This window comes from Pristis pectinata, chromosome 10 (genome assembly GCF_009764475.1).
Source record: "Pristis pectinata isolate sPriPec2 chromosome 10, sPriPec2.1.pri, whole genome shotgun sequence".
In the NCBI taxonomy this organism is placed as follows: domain Eukaryota; kingdom Metazoa; phylum Chordata; class Chondrichthyes; order Rhinopristiformes; family Pristidae; genus Pristis; species Pristis pectinata.
Window position 1 is genome coordinate 3,911,486 of NC_067414.1, and position 20,999 is coordinate 3,932,484.

The 20,999-nt window shown below is 44.2% G+C and overlaps 1 protein-coding gene across 1 annotated transcript in view; it reads left to right on the forward strand.

Annotated features, from left to right (window-relative positions):
* Positions 1 to 20,999, forward strand: part of LOC127575302 (CUB and sushi domain-containing protein 1-like) — a 2,402,828-nt gene that overhangs the window by 1,385,686 nt on the left and 996,143 nt on the right. The window contains 1 exon segment of the mRNA XM_052025075.1: positions 13,092 to 13,204. Within this exon segment, the coding sequence (XP_051881035.1) occupies positions 13,092 to 13,204 (113 nt within the window).

Consider the following 20,999-nt stretch of genomic DNA (forward strand, 5'->3'; position numbering starts at 1 on the left):
GCCAGTGACCTGGGTTCAATTCCGGCCGCTGTCTGTAAGGAGTTTGTATGTTCTCCCCGTGTCTGCGTGGGTTTCTTCCGGTTGCTCCGGTTTCCTCCCACATTCCAAGACGTACGGGTTAGGAAGTATTGGTATTGGTTTATTATTGTCACTTGTACCGAGGTACAGTGAAAAACTTCTCTTGCATACCGATCGTACAGGTCAATTCACTACACAGTGCAGTTACATTGGGTTAGTACAGAGTGCATTGATGTAGTACAAGTAAAAACAGTAACAGTACAGAGTAAAGTGTCACAGCTACAGAGAAAGTGTAGTGCAATAGGGTGCAAGGTCACAACAAGGTAGATGGTGAGGTCAGAGTCCATCTCATCATATAAGGGAACCGTTCAATAGCCTTATCATGGTGGGGTAGAAGTTGTCCTTAAGCCTGGTGTACATGCTATGTTGGTGCCGGAAGAGTGGCGACGCCTGCGGGCTGCCCCAGCAAATTCTCAGTGACGCAAAAAGACGTATTTCACTGTGTGTTTTGATGTACATGTGACTAATAAATAAATAAATACCTTAAATAGCATCCTTAAGTTCTGTCTAAAATCATCAAGAGTTAAAGAATGAGTAATATTTGTCATTAAAGAAAAGCTTGCCAGGTAACTGAGGATTAAGTTGATCTCTTCTACAGAGTTAGAAAGGGTGCATACAATTCAAGCTGTAAGTTACAGCAAAGGATTTAAGCTGTGGAGAGATACAGAATACAGAAATGGTATCGTTGTGCAATGATCTGTAGTATTTTTTCTAACTTCTGCAGTAATTTCTTAGCACACCTTATGCCACATTTAGTAAATATTTAACCTGTGGTGCTTGCTCAGGTACAATAAACTTTTGAAAGAGTTCCATGCTGTACCGCTCTGTGATCCCTGGGGAGTCCTCACCCTCGTTGAGCTCGCCTCAGCCCCATGCAGGCTGCACTCCGAGAAGAGATGTGAGAGGCAATTACCAGAATTATCCTGAGTGCCTGTTCCCACATGATACTCAGCTATGTTGGCACCGAAAACATGGCGACACTTGCGGGCTGCCCCCCAAATCACTACGCAAAACGATGTATTTCACTGTGCGTTTCGATGTACATGTGACCAATAAAGAGATCTTATCTTGAATTTAGGAACAGCTTCTTCCCCTCCGCCATCAGATTTCTGAACGGTCCATGAACACTACTTTGTTATTCCTTTTTTTTGGCACAATTTATTAATTTATGTCTTTTCACTTTACTGCTGATGCAAAACAACACATTTCACCCCTTATAATTTAGTGATAATAAACCTGATTCTGATTCTGAGCTTCTCCCCAGAGGCAGACAGAGAGTCTCAGGAACCCCCTGCTCTGGAATAATGGGTGTAGAAAGCATTTGGTTCCATGCTCGAATTCCTGAAGTGTCAACAAAGAGTATTACATACGTTACATCTGTTGTTCCTCCAATGTGGAATGTGAAGTATTGCAGACAGGACAAAAACAAAGCTTGCAGAATATCTTTCCCTTTGAAAGGTATGCTCAGAAAATAATGAGCTGAAATGGCAGCTGTGAAAAACAGTCTAACAACTGGCCCAATAGCTGTAATTAACTTTAATATTTCTGAATTTATATTTAATTGGTAAATCATTACAGTAATTTTACCATCAATACCAATGAGTTAAAGTAACAGCTTCCACAGCCATAAACTTCAATAGTTATTTGTCTTTCCTTTGTCATTAACTGATTCATTATCCAAGAAGATCTATGACACCATTTAAAATATATAAGCCTGCAAATAGCACTGTTATTGTAGTATCCACATTTATTGTGGATTGTTAGGAACTTACTCATTCGCAGTTGAATTTGATTTAGTTTGGATGCAAGAAGCTAGATTTACCTGATGAATATTTCCTTGTGGAGATTAGAGAGAGCCTTAAGGACCATGCAGTATGGAGTGTATTCTGCCTGGAGGTCAGTGACTAGTGGTGTTCCACAGGGATCTGTTCTGGGACCCCTGCTCTTCGTGATTTTTAGAAATGACTTGGATGAGGATGTGGAAGGGTGGGTTAGTAAGTTTGCAGATGACACAAAGGTTGATGGTGCTGTGGATAGTGTAGAAGGTTGCTGTAGGTTACAACAGGACATTGATAGGATAAAGAGCTGGGCTGAGAAGTGGCAGATGGAGTTCAAGCTGGAATAGTGTGAAGTGATACACTCTTAGCAGTGTGGAGGAACAGAGGGATCTTGGGGTCCACGTCCATAGATCCCTCAAGGTTGCCATGCAGGTCGACAGGGTTGTTAAGAAGGCGTATGGTGTGTTGGCCTTCATTAGTTGGGGTATTGAGTTCAAGAGCCTCAAGGTAATGTTGCAGCTGTATAGAACTCTGGTTAGACCACACTTGGAGTATTGTGTTCAGTTCTGGTCACCTCATTATAGGAAGGATGTGGAAGCTTTAGAGAGGGTGCAGAGGAGATTTACCAGGATGTTGCCTGGATTGGAGAGCATGTCTTATGAGGGTAGGTTGAGTGAGCTAGGGCTTTTCTCTTTGGAGAGAAGGAGGTTGAGAGGTGACTTGATAAAGGTGTACAAGATGATAAGAGGCATAGATCGAGTGAACAGTCAGAGACTTTTTTCCCAGGGCGAAAATGGCTAATATGAGGGGGCATAATTTTAAGGTGATTGGCAGAAGTTATAAGGGGGATGTCAGAGGTTAGTTTTTTTACACAGACTGGTGAGTACATGGAACGCACTGCCAGCAGAGGTTGTGGGGCAGATACATTGGGGACATTTAAGAGACTCTAAGATAGGTGCGTCATTGATGGAGAAATGGGAGGGAAGGGTTAGATAAAACTTAGAGCAAGATAAAGTGTTGGCACAACATCGTGGGCCGAAGGGCCTGTACTGTGCTGTAGTGTTCTGTGTTCTAAATAAGAAGCTTGCTTGCAAAGGCAAAGAAGAAATGGTGGTCTCCATTAACCTGAGACAGCTAAAAACTGAGCCAAGCTGAGAGTGACCAATGACAGGTGGGTTTAGAGCCAGGTGTTTAGGTCTAAGTGAGTGTTCCATGGGAAGAGACATCACATCTGACGTAGAAGCAGCCTCCACAATTGCAAACGTCCAGTTAAATTTTTGCAGTGTTGCAGTTCAACCCAGAATCCATTGCAATCATGTTTTGCTCTGGAAAGAAAATCTTGCATTCGGATTTCCTGGCCATTAACTTCACTAATTAACTTGAAAAGCTAAAAACTGAGGGCAGGCACAGTAGTTTAGCGGTTAGCATAACACTACTACAGCACCAGCGACCCGGGTTCAATTCTGGCTGCTGTCTGTAAGGAATTTGTACGTTCTCCCCGTGTCTGTGTGGGTTTCCTCCGGGTTCTCCGGTTTTCTCCCACATTCCAAAGGTTAGGAAGTTGTGGGCATACTATGTTGGCGCCGAAAGCGTGGCGACACTTTGTGGACTGTCTCCCCAAGAACACTCTATGCAAAAGATGCACTTCACTGTGTGTTCTGATGTACATGTGACTAATAAAGATATCAAATCAAATCAAATCTGGAAATCTGGAAAAAGAAAATGCTGGAAATGCACTGCAGGTCAGGCAGCGTCTGTGGAGAGGTAAAAAGAGTTAATGCTTCAGGTCGATGACCTTTGACAAGAACAAGTAATGTTTAGAAATCAAACAGGTTTGAAGTTGCAGGGAAGGGGTAGGGAGGGTGGGGAGTGACGTGGAGAGAACAGAGGGCATGTTTGTGATAGGATGGCTATCAAGACACAAAGGACGGTGGTGCTGGAGAAGGCTTATAATCTCTTTCCTCAGGGAACATCTCTGGCTTCAACCATCCTGCTTGGATTCCATTCACATTTTGGATTCACCTGTAGATGTACGTGCATCTTGTCCTGAGACAGGGGCTATGAGAAACCTTCCTTCAGCTGATCTCTCTGTCATCTGCCTCATTCACTCTCGTGGTCACCCCCCATTACAGACTTTCCCTTTGTCCTCTGTAGCCCTCCCTACTTTGCAATTTAAAGCATGCCGGATTTGGAAAATGATGCTGGAGAGGTAGTAATGGGAAATAAAGAAATAGCAGACAATCTGAATAAGTATTTTGCATCAGTCTTCACTGTGGGAGACACCAGCAACATGCCAGAAATTCGAGTAAGTCTGGGGGCAGAAGTGAGTGCAGTCACTATTACTAAGGAGAGGGTGCTTGGGAAGCTGAAAGGTCTGAAGGTAGATAAGTCACCTGGACTGGACGGACTACACCCCAGAGTTCTGAAAGAGGAGCTGAAGAGATTGTGGAGGCATCAGTAGTGATCTTTCAAGAATGACTATATTCAGGAATGGTTCTGGAGGACTGGAAGATCGCAAATGTCACTCCACTCTTGAAGAAGGGAAGGAGGCAAAAGGCAGGAAATTATAGGCCGGTCAGCCTGACTTCAGTGGTTGGTAAGATGTTAGAGTCCATTATTAAAGATGAGGTTACGGGATACTTGGAAGCACGTGATGAAATAGGCCGAAGTCAGCATGGTTTCCTTAAGGGGAGATCTTGCCTGACAAATCTGTTGGAATTCTTTGAGCAAGTAACAGGCAGGAGAGACAAAGGAGAGTCAGCGGATGTTGTTTACTTGGATTTTCAGAAGGCCTTTGATAAGGTGCCGCACAAGAGGCTGCTAAACAAGATAGGAGCCCATGGTATTACAGGAAAGGTACCAGCATGGATAGAAGATTGGCTGACTGGCAGAAGGCAAAGAGTGGGAATAAAGGGGGCCTTTTCTGGTTGGCTGCCGGTGACGAGCGGTGTTCCCCAGGGGTTGGTGTTGGATCTGCTACTTCTCACATGTTAATGATCTGGATGCCGGAATTGAGGGCTTTGTGGCCAAGTTTGCGTATGATGCAAAGATAGGTGGAGGGGCAGGTGATGTTGAGGGAGCAGGGAGTCTGCAGAAGGACTTGGACAGGTTGGGAGAATGGGCAAAGACGTGGTAGATGGAAGACAGCGTAGGGAAGTGTACGGTCATGCACTTTGGTAGAAGGAATAAAAGCGTAGACTATTTTCTAAACAGCAAGCGAATTCAGAAATCAGAGGTGCAAAGGGACTTGGGAGTCCTCGTGCAGGATTCCCTAAAGGTTGAGTCAGTAGTAAGGAAGGTAAATGCAATGTTAGCAGTCATTTCGAGAGGACCAGAATATAAAAGCAAGGATGTAATGCTGAGGCTTTATAAGGCATCGGTCAGACCATATTTGGAGTATTGTGAGCAGTTTTGGGTCCCATATCTAAGGAAGGGTGTGCTGGCATTGGAGAGGGTCGAGAGGAGGTTTACAAGAATGACCCTGGGGGTGAAAGTGTTAATGTATGACAAACATTTGATGCCTCTGGGCCTGAACTTGCTGGAGTTTGGAAAGATGAGAGGGGATCTCATTGAAACCAACCGAATATTGAAAGGCCTGGATAGAGTGGATGTGGAGAGGATGTTTCTAGTAGTGGGAGAGTCTGGGACCAGAGGGCACAGCCTCAGAATAGAAGGACGTCCCTTTAGAACAGAGATGAGGAGGAATTTCTGTTGCCAGAGGGAGGTGAATCTGTGGAATTCATTGCCACAGACGGCTGTGGAGGCCAAGTCATTGGGTATATTTGAAGCGGAGGTTGACAGGTTCTTGATTAGTAAGGGTGTCAAAGGTTACAGGGAGAAGGTAGAAGAATGGGGTTGAGAGGGAAAAATAAATCAGCCATGATCGAATGGCAGAACAGACTCGATGGGCCGAATGGCCTAATTCTGCTCTTCTGTCTTCTGATTTCTAGTTCTTCCCATCTCTGATAGAAATTCATTGACCTGAAATGCTATCTCTGTTTCTATCCCCACAGAAGCTGGTTGATCTGTTCGCATTTCCAGCATTTCCGGCCTTCAGATTTCTTACATTGACAGTTATTTGCTTTTGCATTTTAACAGATGCTTTCCCTTGAGAATTTTTGTCTTGCAATTTGACTGCTGAGTTTCCCCATGTTAATAATGGTGACTGCTTCCAAAGTAACCCGCTGGCTGGTTTGCACTTTGGAATATCACAAGGATGTTAATACATTGAATTTTCTTCATTCCCCGTCAGCACATTAGTCATTTTACGCTGCACCTTTGCAGATATAAGCTAGCAGTACAGGTGAATGAGAGCTTCGTACACCAATATTGCAATCTTTAATGTGAGTATTAACCTATTTAATTCAGGATTATAGTAACACATTTATTTAAAATGATTTAAGGACACACAATGCCAAAAATAGTTTCTAACCAGAAACTCCCCTCACTATTAGAGAGAGAATATTGCCTCATTTTCTCATTTTAAACTCAAGTTTTATGCCTGTGTTAGATCCTGGTGATGTACTTAATGTTTTATCAATTTATATATTCTCGTTATGTGCACAGAACCTATAATCCAACAAAATTAATTTGATTTCCTTCAATGTATCTTAGTTCATGAATTTCAGCTCATTCTGTTAACATTTCCTAGGCCTATTATAATTTTTCTAAATTTAGCTTTGTAGGAAATATAGCATTTAAGTGTATTCTAACTTTAACTGTACATTTAATTTTACGATGATTGACAGGTTTGTTTTAGATTCAGTCACCCTATGGTCTGCATTGAAGGTTCTCGGTATCCAGGTGACAGATTTAGCCAAACTTTCATAATAGCTATGAAATTAGCACAAGATCTGGTTAGGCCACATCCAGAGTATTGCATTCAATTCTGGTCGCTCCATTACAGGAAGGATGTGGAGGATTTGGAGAGGGTGCAGAAGAGGTTCACCAGGATGCTGCCTGGATTAGAGGGCATGTGCTATGAGGAGGTTGGGTTGTTTTCTCTGGAGCGGTGGAGGCTGAGGGAAGACCTGAGAGAAGTTTATAAAGTTAAGAGGCATAGATTAAGTAGACAGTCAGTATCCTTTTCTCAGGGTTGAAATGTCTTGTACCGGAGGGCATTCATTTTAGGTGGGAGGGGGTAAGTTCAAAGGAGATGTGCGGGGCAAGTTTTTTCCACAGAGAGTGGTGGCTGCCTGGAATGTGCTGCTTGGGGTGGTGGTGGAGGCAGATATGATGGAGGCATTTAAGAGGCTCTTCGATAGGCACATGAATATGCAGAGAATGGAGGGATATGGACCTTGTGCAGGCAGAAGGGATTAGTTTAGTTTGGCATTTAACTACTAATTTAATTAGTTTGACACAACATCATGGGCCAAAGGGCCTGTTCCTGTGCTCTACTGTTCTATGTTCTAGCTGCAGTTAAAGGAATGTGGTACTCCTGAGATAGCTGCTTAAACTTCACAGTTTCCAGAACTAATTGCAAAGATGGTTTAATCCTTAGAACTTTTGGACCAAGGTCCTCCTTGTTACTGAGATGCAGGAAGGAATGGGGTGAGCAGGATGGTAGGAGAGGAGGGCTGGTCCCAGTGACAGTTGAACCAAAGATTAACCACTGGACTCAGTTTTGGAATCAGTGACTGGTTGTTCTTTAGGCTGACTGCACTGGACAGGAACACCAAGGAGAGAGGAAGAGATTGTACCATAAAGTGGGCATTACAGGGTGATGAGGATGACATTGTCAGGCTGAAAATGACAATGGGTGACTACGAGTAAACCACATCACATCCATTGTCTGGTTGGACTGTTGTATCAGGGGCTTGACCTAAGGTAGAGAGGAAGTGGGCGTGAAGATTCAGGCATGGACGTTAGTTCTGTGGATCACAGGGAGGAAATCCCTTGTGTTCTGTTCACCCACAAGTGTGGCTGGGAAAAATATATCTTGTCCATTTTCATCTCTCTTGTGCTGCTGTTTTTGCTGATCTCCAGGCAACTCACAGAGGTGCATAAAATCATGAGGGGCAGAGATAAGGTGCATGTACACAGTCGTTTTCCCAGGAAAACTCGAGCATATCAGATTAAGGTGAGAGAGGAAAGATTTAAAGGAGACCTGACGGGTAACTTTTTCACACAAAGCGTGGTGGGTTTGTGGAACGAACTCCTAGGGGATGTGGTAGAGGCAGGTATAGTAACAACATTTCAAAGACACTTGGGCAGGTACATGGACAGGAAAGGTGTATAGGAATTGGTTTATTATTGTCACTTGTACCGAGGTACAGTAAAAAAAAACTTGTCTTGCATACCGTTCGTACAGATCAATTCATTATACAGTGCATTGAGGTAGTACAGGGTAAAAACAATAACAGAATACAGAGTAAAGTGTCACAGCGACAGGGAAGTGCATTGCAGGTAGACAATAAGGTGCAAGGTCATAACGAGGTAGATTGTGAGGTCAAGAGTCCATCTCATCATATAAGGGAACCTTTCAATAGTTTTATCACAGTGGGATAGAAGCTGTCCTTGAGCCTAGTGGTACGTGCCCTCAGGCTCCTGTATCTTCTGCCTGATGGGAGAGGAGAGAAGAGAGAATGACCTGGGTGGGTGGGGTCTTTGATTATGCTGGCTGCTTCACCACGGTAGTGAGAGGCATAGACAGAGTCCATGGAGGGGAGGCTGGTTTCCGTGATGCGCTGGGCTGTGTCCACAACTCTGTGCAGTTTCTTGTGGTCCAGGGCAGAGCAGTTGCCGTGCCAAGCCGTGATGCATCCAGACAGGATGCTTTCTATGGTGCATCGATAAAAGCTGGTGAGTGTCAAAGGGGATATGCCAAATTCCTTTAGCCTCCTGAGGAAGTAGAGGCGCTGGTGAGCTTTCTTGCCCATGGCAGCTACGTGGTCAGACTAGGACAGGCTGTTGGTGACGTTCACTCCTAGGAACTTGAAGCTCTCAACCCTCCTGACCTCAGCACCGTTGATGTGGATAGGTGCATGTACACTGCTCCCTTTCCTGAAGTCACATGGGCCAAACTCAGGCACGTGGGTCCAGATTCGGTGGGCATCTTGGTTGGGATGGATGAATTGGGCCGAAGGGCCTGTTTCCGTACTGTATTACTCTACGAATCTACAACGCAGTCCTCAGCCAGTCTATGTGAAATTGCTTTTCCTCAAAATCTTTACAGGATAGATTTCTGCTGAAGACAAAAGTATGTCAGAGGCAGTTTGGGGTTCTTTCCCCATGTGTGAATTTTTAAACCAACCCATTTCCAGATGCAGCTGAAGGTGGTGTCAAGATTACTCCCCAGAGCAATTAAGGCAGCATAGTTAATGATGAGTAGTGGTTGAACGATTTCTGTGGCGTCATTGGCAGAGTCTTCTCAGCACAGCCTTTGCCTCTGGATCTTCACTCTTTTATTTTCCCACTTCATACAATTTTCCTACCTCAGCCTCCTCTGCATTATGTTTGACCCCCGCCTGTCTCAGTAATCACCCCCTTTTCCCCCGGTCTCTTTCAACAGGACCCGGGGAAAAACAGGTTACAACATTCTCATGGGCACCCACCGACACACAGTCTCAGAAATCGCATTGATGCTGTTGTGGGTCCAAGGTCTGATCTGTTGGACTGATCTGCCTCACTGTTCCTGGGTAGGACCGGTGCAAATGGGTGTCTGATGGTTGGCACATACTCGGTGGGCCGAAGGGCCTGCCTCCATGCTTCATGACTCTGTAACAATCACTCATTTCCCTTTCCATCCCTTTCTTTCTCATCAAATATTGAGAGGCAAGTAGAGTCATAGAGTCATACAGCATGGAAACAGGCCCTTCGGCCCAACTTGTCCCTGCTGACTGTGTTGCCCAGCGAGCTAGTCACGTCATGGTAGCGTAGCGGTTAGCGTAATGCTACTACAGCTCCAGCAACTCGGGTTCAATTCCGGCCGCTGTCTGTAAGGAGTTTGTACATTCTCCCCGTGTCTGCGTGGGTTTCCTCCGGGTGCTCCGGTTTCCTCCCACATTACAAAGACGTACGGGTTAGGAACTTGTGGGCGTGCTACGTTGGCGCCGGAAGTGTGGCGACACTTGCGGGCTGCGCCCAGAACACTCTACGCAAAAGATGCATTTCACTGTGTGTTTCGATGTACATGTGACTAATAAAGATATCTTATCTGCCCGCGTTTGGCCCATAGCCCTCTAAACCTCTCCTGTCCATGTACTTATCTGGGTGGCTTTTAAATGTTGTTAATGTAAGATAAGATAAGATTGCTTGAATGTGCCTGCCTCAATCACTATTTCTGGCAGCCCATTCCAAATACGCACCACACTTTGCATGAAGAAGCTGCCCCTGATGTCCCTTTTAAATCTCTTGCCTCTGATCTTAAACCTATGCCCTCTTGTTTTTAGCACCCTCTCCCTCAGGAAAAGACGATGTACCTTCACCCTGTCTATGCCCCTCATGACCTTATATACCTCCATCAGGTCACCCCTCAATCTCCTACATTCCAGGGAATGAAGTCCTAGTAAATATTGCAAAATTGTCCCTCCTATCTTACAGCTCCATGAAAGGGGAATCCAGCTAAATCTTGACTTATACCTGCAAATTTTTAGTTTTAAGTTCTTGTCCAGTAGCTTTTTGAGAACCATCATTAAATCACTCACCCCAGCAATGTATTCCAAACTCTAACCAATCACTGTGGAACAAATTCTTTTCTTACGTCAGTTAAGATCATTGGCCAATTTTTTTTTTGTGGTCCTTGGGTTCTTGGTCCCTCTGTCACGGGGAGTCGTTTCTCTCAATCTTCTCTGTTTCAACTCTTTATCATTTTAAATCATTCCCTTTTTTCGCCTCCTCCCATCGCAAGAAGAACAACCCTAGCTCCTCCAGTCCATCCATGTAACTAAAGTCCTTCACATTGGAGTCACTCTGGTGGATTTACTCTGCAAACCCTTTATATCTTCAATTAAATGCAGTGCACTCGACAGTGTTCCAGTTATGGATAAACCTTGTTTTTTGAAGCAACACACAAAATGCTGGAGGAACTCAGCAGGTCAGGCAGCATCTATGGAGGGAAATAAACAGTCAATGTTTCAGGTCAAGACTATATCAGGACTGATACAAAGGTTCATCAAAACTTCCTTGCTCTGGTACTCTATGCCTCCATTTATAAAGCCCAAGATTCTGTCTGTTGCTTTCTTAACCTGGCCTGCTATTTTCAATGATTTATGACGTATTGCCCCAGATGACTATTCTGCTCTCCATTATTACTTTTTCTGCTCTCCAGCTCATATCATCTCAGCTCATTCTTCCAGCTGAAGTACAACAAATAGCATATTTCTGCATTAAATTTTATCCACTACTTTTCTCCCCATCTCAGTTGACTTCAAGTCCGTTACTACCCTGCTCACAGTGCACCATGCTTTCCAGTTTTGTGTCAACTGCATTTTGAGAAATATGTTCTGGGAGCCCAGTTCCAACTCACTAATATATGTTAAGAAAAGTGGTGATCTTCGAGCTGACCCCTGGAGGAAAACCACTCTATGCTTCTATCTCGTCTGAGCATCAACTGTTCGACACACTGCATTTTGTTACTTTGACAATTTTCTATTCATGCTCCTACTGCTCCCTGATTTTCTCTGAGCTTCAATCTTAATGACAGTTCTCTGAATGGAGCACTTTATCAGATACACTTTGAAAGTCCATGTACTCACATCCGCCCCATTTTTCTTCGTTACCTCACCAAAAGGTTCCTTCGAGTGAAGTCTCCGAGTTACTGAAGGGTTCATGTGAGTAAGGTGTCTGAAATAATCTTGTCTTGGTTGGGTTATTTAGGTCACACTGAAATTGAGTCTGTGTGCTCTCCGGGAACTTGCTGCACGGAGATTTTCAGTGAGAATAAGTTGGCCGTTTTCTGTTGAAACTGCTTCTAATTGTATCACCAACCAACTGCAGGAGATATTGTATTCAGATACGCAGCAAATGAAGATATTGCGCCTGTTTGGTCAATTTTATGAAAGGGCTTGTTACTTCCTGCTCAGGTGTTTGAGCATAATATTACGCCACTTTCAGATTCAGTAATGTCCGGGCTGTTTGGTGTTTTTGATTATGTTGGCTGCTTTACTGAGGCAGCGAGACAGAGTAACTGGAGGGGAGAATGATTTTCGTGATATGCTGGGCTGTGACCACAACTCTCTGCAGTTTCTTGCGGTTGTGGGCAGAGCAGTTGCCGTACCAAGCTGTGATGTATCTGGATAGGATGCTTTCTATGGTGCATCGATAAAAATTGGTGAGGGTCACTGGGGACATGCCAAATTCCTTAGCCTTCTGAGGAAGGAGAGGCGCTGTTGCACTTTCCTGGCCGTGGTGTCTATATGGCTGGACCACGGACTATTATTGATGTCTACTCCCTAGAACTTGAAGCTCTCAACCATCTCCACCTCAGCACCAGGGATGCAAACAAACACAGTTTCTTGAAGGGTTCTTCTCCTTTTTCTTCTACTGAACTTTCTTGGGGCCAGTGACGACCTGTTTCCAATCCAGTTACTTTTGTTTCCGAGGTTTGGTAGTAACTGGGGGTGCAAACCACATTTTCTGCACAGCAGAGGTGCTCTGAAAAATTGTTGTACCCTTAGATTCGATTATCATTTTTGTCAGATGTGTCTTTGTGACTTTAAACATTTCTTGCCACAGGGTGTGCCAGGTTAAAGTTGCGTTACAGGCTACAGAACAGGACCCAGCTATTCTCAGTCATTACACAGATGTTATGTAACACCCAAGAAGCTGGAGGAACTCAATGGGTCAGGCAGCATCTGTGGAGAGAAATGGACAGTTGACGTTTCGGGTCGAGACCCTTCACCTGGACTGGAAAGGAAGAGGGGTGGTATAAAAAGGTGGAGCGAGGGGGTGGAGCAAGAGCTGGCAGGTGATAGGTGGATCTAGGTGAGGAGGGTGATAGGCAGGTGAGGAAGAGTGGGAATGACCCGTGCTCCACCCCTTCTCTCACCTCTTTATACCGGCCATCTCCCCTCTTTCTTTCCAATCCTGAAGAAAGGTCTTGCCCCAAAATGTCGACGGTCCATTTCCCTCCACAGACGCTGCCTGACCCACTGAGTTCCTCCGCCATCTTGGGTGTTGCTCCAGGTTCCAGCATTTGCAGTCTCTCTATATGACACACAGTTTGTTAGAAGTCCAGGGCATTTTTTGTCTTCCAAGTGTCGTGCTGATGTGAGAACGTTCACTTTCTTTCAGGTTGACTGGCTTCAATCTGCCGTCTCCGGTCATCAGCAACAAGAACTGGCTGCGGCTACATTTCACCTCGGACAGCAACCATCGGCGTAGAGGATTTAACGCACAATATCAAGGTGAGAGGTTCTCCAAGTCAAACAGAAGCAGGTGATTGCTTGGGTAGCCCAACACAATGTTGATAATCTGCAATCCAATTGTTCGGATATCCCGGTGGATGGGCACCTGGCTCACTGGCAGCTGATGCTCTGTGAACAGGGTCCTGTGGTTCCTGCATTTCCTTTAACACACTGATCCCCACACTTCCTTGAGACTCATTTAGTTTTGTTACCCCTGGTCCCCTGAGACTCGTTGGTATCATGGTTCCTCACTCCACTCTGTTTTCCATACAGCTTTGAAACTTATCAGTTTCATAAGAACATAGAACACAGAACAGTACAGCACAGAACAGGCCCTTCGGCCCACAATGTTGTGCTGACATAGCTAATCCCTCCTACCTACAGAATGCCCATGCCCCTCTATTTTCCTCTCATTCATGTGCCCATCCAAGCCCCTCTTAAAAGCCCCCAATGAATTTGCCTCCACCACCCTATCAGGCAATGCATTCCAGGCATCCACCCCTCTCTCAGTAAAAAACGTACCTCTCACGTCTGTTCTGAACCTACCCCCCTCACCTTAAATGCGTGCCCTCTGGAAAAAAGCATTACACCACTGCATAACAGCTATAAAAAAGTGAATTTAAAATGTTTTGGAGTATTAGTGGGAGTAACAGCCTATAGGACAAAAAGTCTCCCCGTCCACCACCACCAAATTCTCGATGGTACTGAATCATTGGTGTTCTGTGATTGGTCCCAATGCTGTTGCTCTAATAGAAGGTCAAGGACATTGAAGGAAAGCTGAGTGGTGAGATCAGTTCATCTGACAAGAAGAATTATCTATGAAAGTCATGCTGGCATGTCATCAATGCTCCCTTTCACATACTTGTTGATGATTTTTGTTTTTATTTTGAAGTTCTCTGCAGCCAAGGCCAGTTACTCGGGATATTTTAGTTTTGGAAGAAAAATCTGCTTTCCAAAATTAGCTCTGTGTTCTAATCCTTGCGTTATGCAGTTGAATAATCGGGGAGGAAGCCTGACTCCTGCAAATGTCGTTCCGTGTCATTTTTCCAAAAGTACATGTGAGTTAAGGTGTGACCTTGCTAAGAATGTGCCTTCCATCTTCTCACCTTTATAACGAAGGTGACCCCACCCAGTGCCGGGAGGGGTCATTGTATGTTAGGAATGAAGTACAGTGCCCTTGAACACTTCTTCACCATTTGACTGATACCTGCCACACTGCTTGTGGGTAACGCAAGAGCAAACATTCTCATGTTATTTTCAGCGTCAATATTGGAACGCCATATTTTAGCACCGAACAACTTTTCATAAATTTATTAGTGGGAAGATATAACCTTTTTATTTAGTTGTTCAAAGATGACATTTTACCCAAAGGGTCAAGTAATAAAACAGTTTTTTGGGTTCATAAAGAAATGATAGTCACTGTAATCTCCAGTACTCAATGTAATTATCACAATATGATTATACAAATCACACCCGTATAACAGATATGATGATTCCATGCATTGAATTGGTTAGTCAACAGTAACAGCACAGTGTCTCTGCATTTCCATGATCAACAACTCTCTCTCTTCTTGGTCTTCCCCTCTTTCTTGGACATCCCCTTGTCCAGCTAACAAATGTGTGAAGTCAAGGCTTGTATAAAGAATCCACTTCATGAAGCTCCCAGCTCTCTGATTTCTTTTTACCCTTCTTGCATGATCTCAATTACTCTCATTGAAAATGTTGGAAAAGGCACTCTGACCATCGTTATCTTAATTAGCTCAGTGCAAACTCCAATTAACAGGTGTCCCAACCAATTCCATCTTGATTCGGCAATAAATGTTTGTTATCTCCGCATCCCTGATTGAATTCAAATGGAAGAGGTGTGTCCCATTTGGATGACCGTATCAGATCAGCCCATTCTGTTGGCCCCAACTTAATTGACTCAACTGCCTTATCTGTCCAAAGGTATTGACCAGGCTCTCCCTTTCCTTTACTGAATTCCAGCTAGTGTGATGTGTTTATTTTACTTCTCCAGAAGAAAAGTAACCTGGCCTTAATTGGGTAACAGGGTATAAAGTGTTCCTTTTAAAGTTCAGCTCAATAAAACATCTGTTGAAACTTTAAAGTTAAAGAAAGCTGACTCAGCACCTTCTGTTCTTCCTCTGCCCATGCAGCTTCCTCCCCAGTCTCAAAACCTTGACCATTTCTCTCGCACTTCACACTTTCATGCAACACGTACCTCAAACGTTCTAACTGTAGTCCTATCAACTGCTCCACAACCTAACTTAAAGATGTTTGACCCAAAAAAACTACAAAACAATCCCTATTTATTGTGTCTTTGTGCAACCCAAGTGCTTCATGTATTTGTGAACACACCCAAACAAAAGTCCACACTTTGCAGCAACAGCCACCTCTCTATCTACCTTGTTCACTGAACTTCAACTTTGTTTTTGTTGTGTGCCAGCAGTTCACTTCTTGAAAAACGTTGTGCATTTTTCAGATAGTTGTTTTCAGACCATGCAGAGCAGAGATCACTCGAGCCAGTCAGACGTTGAAATATATTGTTGAAATGGGAGGGTTGAAGCCAAAGGAAGTTCCGCTGAAAGTTCATGATCAGACTGCACCCCGATGTAACACTGTTGTAGGTCAAAGAAAAACCATGGGGTGAGTCCCCATTGTCAAAACTGGGTGATGAGGAGTGATGGGAGAAGAATTTGGGATTGTTAACCTGGAATGAAGGAGAGCACAAGATGGACTTGTAGTTCACTAGGTAGTTAAAAGAATGGAGAACATTTTTATATCAGATTCAGTTGTCCAGCTCTGTACGTAAACTTGAACTTTAAAGCGGATATTTCTTCAACCAGAAATATGGTCAACGTCTGGAAAACATTTGATGCTTCAGGCCGATGACCTTCCATTGAATCATGTGAAACCTTAACCCTATTTACAAGGTGAATGGCAGGACTCTCAGCCGTGTGGAGGAACAGAGGGATCTTGGGATCCAAGTCCATAGATCCCTCAAGGTTGCCACGCAGGTCGACAGGGTTGTAAAGAAGGCATATGGTGTGCAGGCCTTCATTAGTCAGGGGATTGAGTTCAAGAGCTGTGAGGTAATGTTGCAGCTCTATAAAACTTTGGTTAGACTACACTTGAAGTATTGTGTTCAGTTCTGGTATTGGTATTGCTTTATTCTTGTCACTTGTACCGAGCTACAGTGAAAAACTTGTCTTGCATACCGATCGTACAGGTCAATTCATTTCACAGTGCAGTTACATTGGGTTAACGATTATAGTAAGGGTAATGAGTAGATCTGCAGAGAGCAGCTTGCAACGTGTCGCCACGCTCCGATGCCATCTTGCTGATTGGAGCCTCATTATGGGAAGGATGTGGAAGCTTTAGAGAGGGTGCAGAGGAGATTTACCAGGATGCTGCCTGGATTGGAGAGCATGTCTTATGAGGATAGGTTGAGTGAGCTAGGGCTTTTCTCTTCGGAGAGAAGGAGGATGAGAGGTGACTTGATAGAGGTGTACAAGAGGCATAGATCAAGTGGACAGTCAGAGACTTTTTCCTAGGGCGACAATGGCTAATATGAGGCGGCATAATTTTAAGATGATTGGAGGAAGGTATAAGGGGGATGTCAATGGTAATTTTTTTACACAGAGAGTGGTGGGTGGGTGGAACACACTGCCGGCAGAGGTTGTTGGGGCAGATACATTAGGGACATTTAAGAGACTCTTAGGTAGCCACATGAATGATTGAAAAATGGGGGACTGTGTGGGAGGGAAGAATTAGATCTTAGAGCAGGACAAAATGTCGTCACAACATTATGGGCCGAAGGGCCTGTACTGTGCTGTAATGTTCTGTGTTCTACTTTCTATGTTCTATTTTTATCTCTCTGCAAATGCTGACTGAGAGCTTCTAGCAGTTTCTGTTTATATTTTAGATTTCCAGCATCTGCAACCTCTTTTGGATGTGATAATAGCCAAAAAAATTATTTCAAACAAAAAGTCAGCAGTACCAGTATGGGATTGCAGAGTCTTTCTGGTTGCCTGGACTGAGAGAGATTGCACGATTAGTTCACAAGATCACAAGACAAGGGAGCAGAAGCAGGCCATTCGGCCCATCGAGTCTGCTCCAAGGAAAGGGAAATAGAAATGAGAAATGGGGAATGGGGGAAGAAAAAAAACTATTCTAATCCCAATTTCTGGCCTTATCCCCATATCCCTTGATATCCTGACTATTTAGATAGCTATCTATCTCCTCCTTGAACACCCCCACTGATCTGGCCTCCACTGCTGTATGTGGCAAGGAGTTCCACAAATTCACCACCCTCTGGCTAAAGAAATTTTTCCTCATCTCTGTTTTGAAACTGTACCCTCTAATTCTAAGATTGTGCCCTCTGGTCCTGGACTCACCCACCAAGGGAAACAGCCTAGCCACATTTACTCTGTCCTTTCCTATCAATATTTTAAATGTCGCTATGAGGTCCCCTCTCATTCTTCTGTACTCCAGTGAGTACAGTCCAAGGGCCAACAAACGCTAATCATACGAAAGCCCTTTCATTCCTGGAATCATCCTCGTAAATCTTTGAACCCTCTCTGAACGTCAACACATCCTTCCTAAGATGTGGGGCCCAAAACTGCACACAATATTCCAAATGAGGCCTCACTAGTGCCCCGTAGAGCCTCATCAACACTTCCTTACTTTTATACACAATACCTCTCGAAATGAATGCCAACATAGCATTCGCTTTCTTTACCACCGATCCGACCTGGTGGTTAACCTTTAAGGTATCCTGCACGAGTACCCCCAAGCCCCTCCTCCCTCCTCCATTTTCTCTCCTCCTAGATAATAATCTGCCTGCTTATTTCTGCTTCCAAAGTGTACAACTGCACATTTCCCTACATTGAATCTCATCTGCCATTTCCTTGCCCATTCTCCTAAACTGTCTAGGTCCCTCTGCAACCTTCCTATCTCTTCAATACTCTCTACTCCTCCCCCTATCTTGGTGTCATCCGCAAACTTAGCCATGAAACCATTTATTCCATCATCCAAATCGTTAATGTACAAGGTAAAAAGGAGCGGCCCCAACACCGACCCCTGCGGCACAGCACTAGTAACCGGTAACCAACCAGAACGAGATCCTTTTATTTCCACTCTTTGCTTCCTGCCAACCAGCCAATGCTCCACCCATTCTGTTATCCTACCCGTAATTCCATGACCTCTCATCTTATTAATCAGTCTCTTGTGAGGCACCTTATCAAAGGCCTTTTGAAAGTCTAAATACACAACATCTACCGCCTCTCCCTTATCCACCTTGCCTGTGATTTCTTCAAAAAGCTCCAATAGGTTGGTCAGGCAGGATCTTCCCTTCACAAAACCATGTTGGCTAGGACCTATCTTGCCTTGCGCCTCTAGGTAGTCCGTAACTCCATCCTTGAGGATAGATTCCAATAACTTTCCCACCACTGACGTCAGACTAATAGGTCTGTAATTTCCTTTATGCTGCCTCCCACCTTTCTTATACAACGGAACTACATTTGCGACCCTCCAGTCCTCCGGAACCACGCCGGAATCTATCGATTTCTGGAAAATTATCACCAATGCCTCCGCTATCTCTAAAGCCACCTCCTTCAGAACCCGGGGATGCACCTCATCTGGTCCGGGAGACTTATCAGTCTTTAGCCCATTTAGTTTTCCTAGCACCTTCTCCCTAGTAATCTTAACTGAACTCAATTCCATTTCGTGAGACTCCTGACTAACCGGCACATTGCTGATGTCCTCCACGGTGAAGACCGATGCAAAACATTCATTCAATTCCTCTGCCATCTCTCTATCGTCCACTATAATATCTCCTGCCCGTTATCAATTGGTCCTATATCAACCCGTGTCTCTCTTTTACACCTTATGTATTTAAAAAAGCTCTTAGTATCCTTTCGAATGTTATCTGCCAACTTCCTTTCATAATTCATCTTTTCTTTCCTAATGACCTAATTAGTTTCTCTCTGCAGGTTTTTAAAAGCTTCCCAGTCTTCTGTTTTCCCACTAATTTTTGCTTCTTTGTACGCCGCCCCTTTTGCTTTTATTTTAGCCTTCACCTCTCTCGTTATCCACATTTGTGCCTTTTTTCTATTAAAAACCTTTTTTCTTGGAATATATCTATCCTGCAATTTCCTTATTTCCTGTAGAAATTCCTTCCATTTCTCCTCTGCCGTCCCTCCAGCCAGCTTACTCTTCCAGTCAATTAGGGCCAACTCCTCTCTCATACCATTGTAATTTCCTTTGTTCCACTGAAATATCGATACACCAGTTATCAGCTTCTCCTTCTCAAACTTGAAACTGAACTCAATCATATTGTGATCACTGGTTCCCAGTGGTTCCTTTACCTTCAGTTCCCTAATCACCTCCGGTTCATTACACAGCACCCAATCCAAAACAGCCGATCCCCTGGTGGGCTCTTCAACAAGTTGCTCCAGAAAAACGTCCCTCAGACATTCCACAAACTCCCTCTCCTGAGTACTACCGTCATTCTGGATTTCCCAGTCCACCTACATGTTAAAATCCCCCATAATTATCTTCACATTGTCACTCTGGCACGCTTTTTCTATCTCAAACTGCAACTTATCGTCCACTTGCTGACTGCTATTAGGGGGCCTATATATAACTGCTACTATTGTCCTTTTACCCTTGCTATTTCTTAGCTCCACCCACAAGGATTCCACCTCCTCTGACCCAATATCCTTCCTTTCTATTGATTTTATATTACTACTAACCATCATGGCCACACCTCCCCCTCTGCCTACCCGCCTATCCTTCCTATACACTGTGTACCCCTGGACATTCAGTTCCCAATCACATCCGTCATCAAGCCATGACTCGGTGATTGCCACAATGTCGTATTTATTAACCTGTAGTTGTGCCACTAGGTCATCTACTTTATTCCTAAATATAGTACGTTTAGTCCAGTATCTGCTATTGATTTTGTTGTACTTCTGTTGTTCAGCAGATTATCCTGACTTTCCACCTGTCTATCCTTCTTACCATCTTCACTACATACTACCTTAGACATGTTCCTATATACCTCATCCCCTATCCTAACATTCTGTATCCTAACATCCTGACTTGTTGTACTTCTATTATTCAGCAAATTATCCTGACTTCTCACCTGCCTGTCCTTCTTGCCATCCTCATTGGACTTGTTTCTATAAACTCCCTCCTTTACCTTAGCATCTTGTAACCTAACATCCTGGTTTCCATCCCCCTGCCAGATCAGTTTAAACCCTCCCCTACAACTAAATCAAACATTCCTGCCAAGATATTGGAACCTCTGGAGTTTAGGTGCAACCCATCTTTAGCGAATAGGTCATGCCTCCCCCAAAAAAGGTCCCAATTATCCAAAAATCTGAAGCCCTGCCCCCTGCACCAGTCACTCAGCCACGCATTCATCTGCCAGAGCTTTCTATTCTTCCTATCATTGACACGTGGCACAGGTAGTAATCTTGAGATTACTACCCTTGAGGTCCTACTTCTCAACCTTCTCCCCAATGCCTTGTATTCCTCATGTCGTGGTATAGTAAATTAAATACATAAATTGGTTTACTATTGTCACATGGACCGAGATACAGTGAAAAGTGAAAGGCCACGACGAGGTAGATTGTGAGGTCTTGAGTCCATCGTATCGTACAAGAGGCCCATTCATTAGTCTTACAACAGCGGGATAGAAGCTGTCCTTGAGCCTGATGGTACGTGCTTTCAGGCTTTTGTATCCTCTGCCCGATGGGAGGGGGGAGAAGAGAGAATGTCCAGGTTGGGT